Raw genomic sequence first — 12,230 nt, forward strand, 5'->3', positions numbered from 1 at the left:
ATTGAGATGGACCTAAGCACAGACAGTCTTAACCATAAAAAAGAACAGTTTAAATATGTTTTCATTATTGAAATATAATCCAACCTTTCATTACCTACCACTTGTCCCACCATCCATCTTCTTCTGCTTATCTGAGGTCAGGTCGCGGGGGCAGCAGCCTAAGCAGGGAAGCCCAGACTTCCCTTTCCCCAGCCACTTCGTCTAGCTCTTGCCAGGAGATCCCGAGGCGTTCCCAAGCCAGCCGGGAGACATAGTCTTCCCAACGTGTCCTGGGTCTTCCCCGTGGCCTCCTACCGGATGGACGTGCCCTAAACACCTCCCTAGGGAGGCGTTCGGGTGGCATCCTGACCAGATGCCCGAACCACCTCATCTGGCTCCTCTCCATTTGGAGCAGCAGCGGCTTTACTTTGAGCTTCTCACCCTATCTTTAAGGGAGAGTCCACCACACAGCGGAGGAAACTCATTTTGGCCGCTTATACCCTGGACCTTGTCCTTTCGGTCATGACCCAAAGCTCATGACCTTAGGCGAGGATGGCAACGTAAATTGAGAGCTTTGCCTTCCAGCTCAGCTGAATTGATTAACGTGGACCCCGACTTAAACAAGTTGAAAAACGTATTGGGGTGTTACCATTTAGTGGTCAATTGTACGGAATATGTACTGTACTGTGCAATCTACTAATAAAAGTATCATCAATCAATCCTTCTTCACCACAACGGATCGGTACAACGTCCGCATTACTGAAGACGCCGCACCGATCCGCCTGTCGATCTCACGATCCACTCTTCCCCCACTCGTGAACAAGACTCCTAGGTACTTGAACTCCTCCACTTGGGGCAGGGTCTCCTCCCCAACCCGGAGATGGCACTCCACCCTTTTCCGGGCGAGAACCATGGACTCGGACTTGGAGGTGCTGATTCTCATTCCGGTCGCTTCACACTCGGCTGCGAACCGATCCAGTGAGAGCTGAAGATCCCGGCCAGATGAAGCCATCAGGACCACATCATCTGCAAAAACCGGAGCCCCTCAACGCCTTGACTAAAGGATAGGAATGAAGATTTACAAAATCAGCTGAATATTTTTAAATCCTTAAACACCGCTTTACGGAAGGCCGCATAGTGGCCGCACCCGATTGCACATAGTGCACTTGCCTGCTAGTGGGGTGTAGGGGCATGCCCCCCCCCCCCCCCGAAATTTTTTAAAATCTATGTTAGCTTAGGATGCATTTCATGCTATTTTGAGTCAAAATATAACAATATTCTCCTGACCAAAATTTCACATTTATTAGCAAATATTATCATAAAAATGTATCATGTGATGAAATGTATGTATACAAGTTTACACAACCAATATAAACAGAATACGAGTTCAGAAACGCTCACAATAATTGAGGATCAGGGACTAGATATAGTCTGCAAACGATGCGTGCAGACGCCTATAACGGGCAATGTCATTGGTTGATGTTGTCAGCTGATAGTCCAGCTAGCTAATCTGGTGCCTTCAGACATTGGCATTAAATTTTTCGCGGGAATTCTCCTCTGCCTTGTACTGAGATAACTAGGTCAACTCAGAGACAAAAACCACGAGTACCTAACCCCCCCTATAATTTTCTCCCCAGATTTAAACGATTCACAGAAATGACCCTGGCATTAGGGGTGTAACCGTATACAAAAATGTTGGTTCGTTATGTACCTCGGTTTAGAGGTCACGGTTCGGTTAATTTTCGGTACAGTAAGAAAACAACAAAATATACATTTTTTGGTTATTTATTTACCAAATTTGTAAACAATGGCCTGATCCTTTTAACATTGGGAACACTATAATAATTCTGCCCACGTTAATCCACATTAAACTGCCTCAAGTTGTTGCTTGGATGAAATAAAAGGACACAACGTATAAAAGGACACTACGTATAAAAAGTGCAACATTAAACAGTTTCAAGTCAACTCATCATGCTTAATTTATTACAGCATTTGGGAAACCTGTAGTTGATTTTTTTTTATGTAAATGTTGTATTTGTATCAACATGTGATAGCAGGGACCCTGCCATTCAAAACTAGGCTGCTACATTACTAATGATTCATGTAACTATAGCTGAAAAAATAGTACAGTAGCAATAAGAGAGACTATTCATACCTAAACACCATGGAGTTCATGTCGGCTTAATGATGCACTTACATTATTATATACACTATCAGACAGACAGTCTTCATTTAATATAATGTCCTTTTTTGCTGCTTCAACCAACACACCTCAATCAACAATGTCCGTAACGCACACACCGCAAAATGAGCTAACGTTATGCTAAAAGCTAACTAGCCTTCACCTCAATCCAGGACTGCGAGTGAGCTGAGCTACAGTTTGTTTCTAGAAGGTCAACGGGCTCATAGTGATGTTTAAGAAAGTAGTTGACTTGGAAGTGTTTAGTGTAATTTGGACAGTCCGTTGCTCACCTGCTAAATGTCTATCTGCTCGACGCTGAAAAGCTGACTAGATACGCTCTGAATACGCACTGCTGATTGGCTGTTACCGCTACTGTTGTAACCAATCAGATGGTTGTGTGGGAGGGACAATGCTGGGTGCTGTGTAGGAGACAGAGGCAGAAGACTTGTTAAGACTTTAGCATAGGCGGCTACTTCATATGTTCGTGTGGAACTTGTTCGGTACTCCTCCGCACCGAACCGGAACCCCCGTACCGAAACGGTTCAATACAAATACATGTACCGTTACACCCATACCTGGAGGCGCCAAAATCGGCGGAATTCCGCGGATCCGTAGACAATTACCATCCCTGCCTGACTGAGCCTAGAAATTCTGTCCATAAAAGTTACGAACAGAATGGGTGACAAAAGGCAGCCTTGGTGGAGTCCAACCCTCACTGGAAACGGATCCAACTTACTGCCGGCAATGCGGACCAAGCTCTGATACTGATCATACAGGGAGCGAACATCGAAATCGCTTGTCCCTCTCGGGTGGGTAGAGTAGCCAGAAATTGACCTCAAGTAAGAGTACTTTTACTTTAAAGATTTATTACTCAAGTAAAAGTAAGGAGTAGTCACCCAAATATTTACTTGAGTAAAAGTAAAACGTATGTTGTGAAAAAACTACTCAAGTACTGAGTAACTGATGAGTAACCTGAATACGGCAACAAATAATGCACAAAAACATAAAAATAGCAATGAGCAAATTCAGAGCCAGGAATATCTCTTAAGCAACTAAAACAATAATATAGTTTAAATAATAGTACATTAAAATAAAAAAAATTAAGGCACATTGAGCCACAATAACTTAACAGCACCATAGGCTCAGTAGGCATTTATTGATTGAAACTTTTATTAGTAGATTGCACAGTACAGTACATATTCCGTACAATTGACCACTAAATGGTAACACCCCAATAAGTTTTTCAACGTTAATCAATTACTTAATAAATGACCAAGTTGAGGTGATCTACCTCATATATACATACACACACACATATATATATATATATATATATATATATATATATACACATTTATATATACAGTATATAATTGTTTTATTTTTTATTTTGCCGTTTTTGTTGACATGTCAAAGGTGTTTTAATGAATATACATGCATGTTTAACATATAGATTCCTATCTTTCATGAAGACAAGAATATATGTTGGTGTATTACCTGATTCTGATGACTTGCATTTTAGTGCTGATAACGTCCACTTTTTCAAATGTAGGAGAAAAAAAGTTCTTCTTTTCTGTCTAATAGCACATGAAAGTACCGGAAAAACTAACAATTGAAATAAAAATAATAAGCAATTCTGTACAATATACAAAACACTATAGAAGTACAAAATACAAAATACTGTACAATATACAGAGCAAGACAGGAGTACCGAAGTAATAAATAACATTCAGTGACGGACGTATTGCACTGGAAGGGTACTTTTGCACAGTAGGGTATTATATTGTATAGGGGGGAATTATTATTATTCTAAGTTAGAGTTCAACATGGTGACAGCTTTGGGAAAGAAGCTGTCTCTGAGCCTGTTTGTTCTGGCTCTGATGCACCTGTAGCACCTGCCTGATGGTAGCAAGTCGAACAGGTGGAAGCCAGGGTGTGTGCTGTCCTTGGTAATGTTTTTTGCTCTGTTGAGGCAACGGGAGTTGTGTAAGTCCTTCAGGGAGGGCAGGGGGACAGCCGATGATTTTTTGTGCCGACTTTATGACCCTCTGAATCGCCTGTTTGTCTGCTTGAGTGCAGCTGGCGTACCACACTGTTATGCAGTACGTCAGCAGGCTCTCGACAGCCGAGCGATAGAAGGTCACCATCAGCTGCCTCCAGTCTGTGCAAAAGACTGACTTGAGCACATCAGCTGATAACTATAGCAAAGGTCTTGAAGCATACTAAAGTTTGTGTGATAATATATACATGATTATTCTAACATTTTTACATTACAAAGCATAGTATTGGGGATGCACAATTACATTTTCCCAAGTCATCACTGATACAGACAACTTCCTGCTTGTCGAGACTTATCTTTGTTTTATTTGATTAAACTGTTATTTGTGCACAACTTTTTTGCGGCTGGCTTTGTGGCAACTTTTTCAGCCCTGCAAAACGACACCGATTATGTAATAATAAACCATTCCACATATGCCAAAGAGAATATGCCGTTGCCCTTTTCAATGGAGAACGTGCATGGAGCACATCTATATGTTGTGATTTAAAGGGGAACATTATCACAATTTCAAAAGGGTTAAAAACAATAAAAATCAGTTCCCAGTGGCTGGTTGTATTTTTTGAATTTTTTTTCAAAATTTTACCGGTCTCGGAATATCCCTAAATAAAGCTTTAAAGTGCCTTATTTTCGCTCTCTGCGAAGACACTGGCCATTTCCCTGTGACGTCACACAGTGCTGCCAATGTAAACAAACAATGGGAATACCACAGCAAGATATAGCGACACTAGCTCGGATTCAGACTCGGATTTCAGCGATTCCACAGATTACGCATGTATTGAAACAGATGGTTGGAGTATGAAAGTATTGAAGAAGAAACTGAAGCTATTGAGCGAATAGCTTTTGACGCTATTCATAGCCATAGCATGGCCGAATAGCTGCGTTAGCATCGCCGGTAAAATGTGCGGACCAAACGATCAGGACTTTCGCATCTTTTGACAATGGAGCAACTTAAATCCGTCGATTGGTAAGTGTTTGTTTCGCATTAAATGTGGGTGGAAGGAAACGTAATATAGTTGCAAATGCATCTGCAGGTTATCCATACATCTCTGTGCCATGTCTGCTTTAGCACCGCCGGTAAATAGCATGTTAGCATCAATTAGCATAGCATGTTAGCATCGATTAGCTGGCAGTCAACATCAACAAAACTCACTTTTGTGATTTCGTTGACTATCGTTGCAAATGCATCTGCAGGTTATCCATACATCTCTGTGCCATGTCTGCTTTAGCACCGCCGGTAAATAGCATGTTAGCATCAATTAGCATAGCATGTTAGCATCGATTAGCTGGCAGTCAACATCAACAAAACTCACTTTTGTGATTTCGTTGACTATCGTTGCAAATGCATCTGCAGGTTATCCATACATCTCTGTGCCATGTCTGCTTTAGCACCGCCGGTCAAATGTGGAGACACTCTGGCACATTCAATGGGGGTCTGGCGGCAGACACTTTGGCATCTTGGGGCCAGTGGTGCAACTTGAATCCCTCCCTGTTAGTGTTGTTACACCCTCCGACAACACACCCACGAGGCATGATGTCTCCAAGGTTCCAAAAAATAGTCAAAAAAACGGAAAATAACAGAGCTGAGACCCGGTGTTTGTAATGTGTTGAAAATGAAAATGGCGGGTGTGTTACCTCGGCGATGTCACATTCTGACGTCATCGCTTCCAGCGCGATAAACAGAAAGGCGTTTAATTCGCCAAAATTCACCCATTTAGAGTTCGGAAATCGGTTAAAAAATAAATGCCATTTTTTCTGCACCATCAAGGTATATATTGACGCTTACATAGGTCTGCTGATAATGTTCCCCTTTAAAGCGTGTGTGACTTTGGGTCAATATGCTCTGATGAGTTCTTCTTGCAGCCAAATAATAAATGGTGCCACTGCTGGCAATGCAGCTTGATGCATGATCAAATATGATAAGAGCAGCAGGCTAAAGAGGAGCCATTTGCAACACAATGAAGAAACAGATGCTTTCATTAAATCTTCTCTCTGCACATCTGAACAGCTCAGCAGAGGGAGGGCTCCCATTCTTTATTTAACCATACAGATAGGCTGTCATTAGGGACACCGACGGCAATTAAAAAGCAAAAATGTGTCACCAGAGTCATATTTCCTCTGTGCCCTGTGTGACTTCTGCCTCCTGTCTTCCAGAACTGGTTGGACCCCTCCAAGGAAATCAAGAAACAGATGCGCAGTGAGTGTCCTATGCCAGAATAAAACCTATTTCACTGCTTGTCAAGCTAACAAATTGGTGCAACATTTCATATCAATCTTCCATCCAGCTGCGTGATTGATGGCAATATAATGACATCCAATACATGCACTGTTGTAAAAATGAAACAAGTTGTAATGAATTAAAATTAGTAACACATGTTATATATATTTAAAAAGAACCATTGGCAGCCAATACAAATGTCATAGTTTACATTGGCAATACGCTGTTCTAAATCACAGGCGAGCAACATACTGTCGATTATTAGAATTGCCAGCAGTTTTTTTTTCTGGTCATGTCACGTTTGAACACAGGAGAATGGACTGGGTGGGAAGTCAGGGAAAGAAAAGACAGATCCCAGCAGGAACAAGACATTAAAGGCCTACTGAAATGAGATTTTCTTATTCAAACAGGGATAGCAGGTCCATTCTATGTGTCATACTTCATCATTTCGCAATATTGCCATATTTTTGCTGAAAGGATTTAGTAGAGAACATCGACGATAAAGTTCGCAACTTTTGGTCGCTAATAAAAAAGCCTTGCCTGTACCGGAAGTAGCAGACAATGTGCGCGTGACGTCACGGGTTGTGGAGCTCCTCACATCTGAACATTGTTTACAATCGTAGCCACCAGCAGCAAGATCGATTCGGACCGAGAAAGCGACGATTTCCTCATTAATTTGAGCGAGGATGAAAGATTTGTGGATGAGGAAAGTTAGAGTGAAGCACTAAAAAATAAATAAATAAAATAAAAAGAAAAGGCGATGGCAGTGAGAGCGATTCAGATGTTATTAGACACATTTACTAGGGATAAGGGCTTCACGGTGGCAGAGGGGTTAGTGCGACTGCCTCACAATACGAAGGTCCTGCAGTCCTGGGTTCAAATCCAGGCTCGGGATCTTTCTGTGTGGAGTTTGCATGTTCTCCCCATGAATGCGTGGGTTCCCTCCGGGTACTCCGGCTTCCTCCCACTTCCAAAGACATGCACCTGGGGATAAGCCCCTCCCACTTCCAAAGACATGCACCTGGGGATAGGTTGATTGGCAACACTAAATGGTCCCTAGTGTGTGAATGTGAGTGTGAATGTTGTCTGTCTATCTGTGTTGGCCTTGCGATGAGGTGGCGACTTGTCCAGGGTGTACCCCGCCTTCCGCCCGACCGTAGCTGAGATATCCAATCCAATCAATCCACTTTATTTATATAGCACATTTAAACAACAATAACGTTTCCAAAGTGCTGCACAGCCATGTTAAAAACAATTGTAAAAAAAATAAATAAAATAGATATAAAAACAAATATGATTAAAAACTATTTTAAAGGGTAAAATCAATTAAAACAGTAAAATAGAAATCAAAGTGTATAACAAACACAGAGGACAGAGGACCACACAACTCACGTAGTGTTAAAAGCCAAAGAATAAAAGTGGGTCTTAAGACAAGACTTAAAACACTCCACTGTGGAAGCAGTTTGAACATGGAGGGGCAGAGTGTTCCAGAGCTTAGGGCCGACCCCAAAAGGGAATAAGCGGTAGAAAATGGATGGGATGGATGGATACTACGGATAATTCTGGAAAATCCCTAATCTTGTGTTACTAGTGTTTTAGTGAGATTATATAGTCATACCTGAAAGTCAGAGGGGTGTGGTGACAACCAGTTTCTCTGAGAGAAGCCAATGAAGGAGCCAAGATCAAAGCTGCCTTTTTGACAGCTGCAGGAGGCGGTCGCATAATCCGCTCAAGTCTCCGGTAAGAGCCGACTTAATATCACAGTTTTCCCATCCAAAAACTTGCTGGTTGACGTAGAGAAAACATGTTCGCTTGTCCGCTCTGTGTTAAAGCTTCACAACAAACAAAGAAACACTGGCTGTGTTTGGGTTGCTAAAGGCATCTGCAATCTACCGCTTTCCACCAACAGCATTCTTCTTTGACGTATTACCTGATTCTGATGACTTGCATTGATTGGAATCCGACAGTAATGATGATAACGCCCACATTTTCAAAGGGAGGAGAAAAAAGTTGTCCTTTCTGTACAATACCACATGAAAGTGGTTGGTTTTTGGCATCTAATTCATCCAGCTTCCATACACTTTACAAGAAAAACATTGGCGGCAAATTCCGTAGCTTGCTTGATTGACATTCACGGCACCCGAGGGTCTTGTGAGATGACGCTGGCTGCTGCCAGTTCATTATTATGAAAAAATGACAGAGAGGAAGGCGAGAAACACTTTTTATTTCAACAGACTTTCGCGCCGTCCCTTCCGTCAAAACTCTAAAGGCCGACTGCACATTTCCTATCTTCACAATAAAAGCCCTGCTTCATGCTGCCTGCGCTAACAAAATAAGAGTCTCGGAAAGCTGGCGTGCACAAGTGATGTGCACGCCAGCTTTCTGAGGGATCGCTTGTGCACGCCAGTTTTCCGAGACTCTGTATTTAGTTAGCGCAGGCAGCATGAAGCAGGGCTTTTATTGTGAAGATAGGAAATGTGCAGTCGGCCTTTAGAGTTTTGACGGAAGGTACGGCGCCAAAGTCTGTTGAAATAAAAAGTGTTTCTCGCCTTCCTCTCGGTCATATTTTCATAATAATGATCTTGCAGCAGCCAGCGTCATCTCACAAGACCCTCCGGTACCGTGAATGTCATTTAAGTGACGTCTTGGTGAAGATTGATGATCACTCATTTTTAGGTCTATTTTTTTTAAAAGCCAGGCTGGAGATGGACTGACACACCCCCCGCGGTCGACTGGTAGCTCGCGATTCACGTAATGGGCACCCCTGATGTAGAGCCATAGGTTCCCTACCCCTGTTCTATGTGAATGTCTAGGTTACAATAAAAGCTATTTCCACAACAATCGTGCAAAAGGAGAAACCCTACATATTAATCTGGATATGAGATACAGATTTGATAGCGGATAGCAGTTGACGTTCCAAGTGGTACAGATAGCATCCTGTCTGTGCTCTACGACTAATGCTCACTAACTTTGCTAAGGGAAAAGTTGAGTGCATTACAGACCTTGCATTGGCTCTAATGATATTATACACGTGTACTAAGTGGCAGGGGAGTGTACATCCTTTATTTCTGACGAGGACAGACATGACAGCTCTCCTTCTCTCTGCAGACTGTCCGTGGCACTTTGCCTTTGCTGTCAAGTTCTACCCTCCGGACCCCTCTCAACTCACTGAGGATATCACCAGGTAGAGTAAAAACAAACACACACACAATCGAACCGCATGAAGTGTTAGGACTCCTCTAGATGTCCTTTTTAAATGTTAATTGGAAGCGAAAGTGCTCGTCCATTCTGCCAATGGCACGCCGTTTTGACATTTTCCTAAATATTTGTCATCTCTGCATAGAAGCGCTATAACAATTTGCACGGTATATTGGTCCTCGTATCATAGCGAACCAAATCTCCCCTTTTTAAGGATTAGACCTGGAACGCCGCTAACAGCCGAGGATTTACTCGGCTGAATACGTGCTGGAGCTTGCCTGGCCTCCGCCTTGTTTGACTGCCAAAGCTTTCCTTTCCTTCCCTTTTTTCCACCCTGACAGATACTACCTATGTCTGCAGCTGAGGGAGGACATGCTGTCAGGTCGACTGCCGTGCTCCTTTGTCACCCACGCCCTACTGGGTTCCTATACCGTTCAGGCCGAGCTGGGCGACCACGATCAGGACGAGCACGGCTCGGACTACGTCAGCGATTTACGTTTTGCACCCAATCAGACTCGCGAGCTGGAGGAGAGAGTGATGGAGCTCCATCGAAACTACAAGTACAACTCGACACGCCGCTGTTTGAATCCTATTTTTTATCCACCCATCAATAAGTCCGTTATCTCCTGATGACGTTTTCATGTTTCCAAATATTTCATCACACTTCCTTGCTATCTGTACTTGAGATGTAGAAAGTATGGCTCTGATCACTTCAACGTATTCGCACTCAAATAGAACTGTTTTCTCAACACAAAGTTAAGGATGTCATTTTGAAAACTTTACGTCTTAGGTGTCAAACTCAAGGCCTGGGGGCTCATTTACGGTGGTCTGCCAGATCACTTAATGTGATCCACATTATCATTCAAAGTGGCTCACGACATCTTTTAAAATGGCCCACTACGTCATTCAATTTAGCCCGCAGCATCATTTAAGATGGCCCGCTACGTCATTTAATGTAACCCGCCATGGTTACATTAAGGCAGTGGTCCCCAACCACCGGGCCGCAGAAGAATTTGTTTATAAAAAAATAAAATAAAACACTAAATGGTCCCTAGTGTGTGAATGTGAGTGTGAATGTTGTCTGTCTATCTGTGTTGGCCCTGTGATGAGGTGGCGACTTGTCCAGGGTGTACCCCGCCTTCCGCCCAATTGTAGCTGAGATAGGCGCCAGCGCCCCCCGCGACCCCGAAAGGGAGTAAGCGGTAGGAAATGGATGGATGGATAAAAAAATGTTTTTTGTATTTTTGGTTTTTTATGAAATCAACATAAAAAACACAATATACACTTACAAATAGTGCACCAACCACAAAAAACTCCCTTTTTCATGACAAAGAAGAAAAGAAAAAAAAAGGACACCCCCCCGGGCCGCAGGACAAATTATTAAGCGTTGACCGGTCCGCGGATACAAAAAGGTTGGGGACCACTGATGTAAGGTAGCCAGCCAGATCATTTATAATGGCCCACCTTATCATTTAAAGTGGCCTGCCATATCATTTAAAGTGGCCTGCCATATCATTTAAAGTGGCCCACCTTATCATTTAAAGTGGCCTGCCATATCATTTAAAGTGGCCCACCTTATCATTTAAAGTGGCCTGCCATATCATTTAAAGTGGCCTGCCATATCATTTAAATTGGCCCACCTTATCATTTAATTTGGCCTGCCATATCATTTAAAGTGGCCCACCTTATCATTTAAAGTGGCCCGCCATATCATTTAAAGTGGCCTGCCATATCATTTAAATTGGCCCACCTTATCATTTAATTTGGCCTGCCATATCATTTAAAGTGGCCCACCTTATCATTTAAAGTGGCCTGCCATATCATTTAAAGTGGCTTGTCACGTTATTTAATGCAGCCCGCCACCTCATTTCAAGTTTCCTACCACTTCATTTAAATTTGCCCATCACATCATTTAAAACAGGGATCACCAACCTTTTTGAAAGCAAGAGCTACTTCTTGGGTACTGATTAATGCCAAGGGCTACCAGTTTGATACACACTTCAATAAATTGCCGGAAATAGCCAATTTCCTCATTTTACCTTTAACTCTGTTATTAATAATTAATGATATTTATCTTTGTGGAAACACTGATTATCTTCATGATTTCTCACAATAAATTTATATAGAAACAAATACATATCAATATGCAACACTTTATTTTTATATTTTCTCTAAGTGCACATTTTTCAAATTGAACATTTTCAAATGATCACTTCTAAGACATCCATCCATCCATTTTTTACCGCTTATTCACTTTTGGGGTCGCAGCGGGCGCTGGCGCCTATCTCAGCTACAAATTGGGTGGAAGGCGGGGTACACCCTGGACAAGTCGCCACCTCACAGATTGATTGATTGATACTTTTATTAGTAGATTGCACAGTTCAGTACATATTCCGTACAATTGACCACTAAATGGTAACACCCCAATAAGTTTTTCAACTTGTTTAAGTCGGGGTCCACCTTCATCAATTCATCACAGGGCCAACACAGATAGACAGACAACATTCACACTCACATTCACACACTAGGGACCATTTAGTGTTGCCAATCAACCTATGAAATCACAATATCCCATTTTAACTAGCGAGCCACTAACA

General features: G+C 42.4%; 1 protein-coding gene across 8 annotated transcripts in view; it reads left to right on the forward strand.

Annotated features, from left to right (window-relative positions):
* LOC133535173 (band 4.1-like protein 1) overlaps positions 1-12,230 on the forward strand; it is a 229,924-nt gene that overhangs the window by 165,226 nt on the left and 52,468 nt on the right. For 7 of the 8 annotated variants that reach the window (XM_061874732.1, XM_061874733.1, XM_061874734.1 and 4 more), the window contains 3 exons: positions 6,372-6,414; positions 9,544-9,619; positions 9,975-10,193. In XM_061874732.1, the coding sequence (XP_061730716.1) occupies positions 6,372-6,414; positions 9,544-9,619; positions 9,975-10,193 (338 nt within the window). Of the gene's footprint in view, positions 1-6,367; positions 6,415-9,543; positions 9,620-9,974; positions 10,194-12,230 lie in introns of those variants that run through there. The other variant, XM_061874737.1, reaches the window with a different exon arrangement.

The sequence above is a fragment of the Nerophis ophidion genome, linkage group LG16, assembly GCF_033978795.1.
Source record: "Nerophis ophidion isolate RoL-2023_Sa linkage group LG16, RoL_Noph_v1.0, whole genome shotgun sequence".
Lineage (NCBI taxonomy): Eukaryota > Metazoa > Chordata > Actinopteri > Syngnathiformes > Syngnathidae > Nerophis > Nerophis ophidion.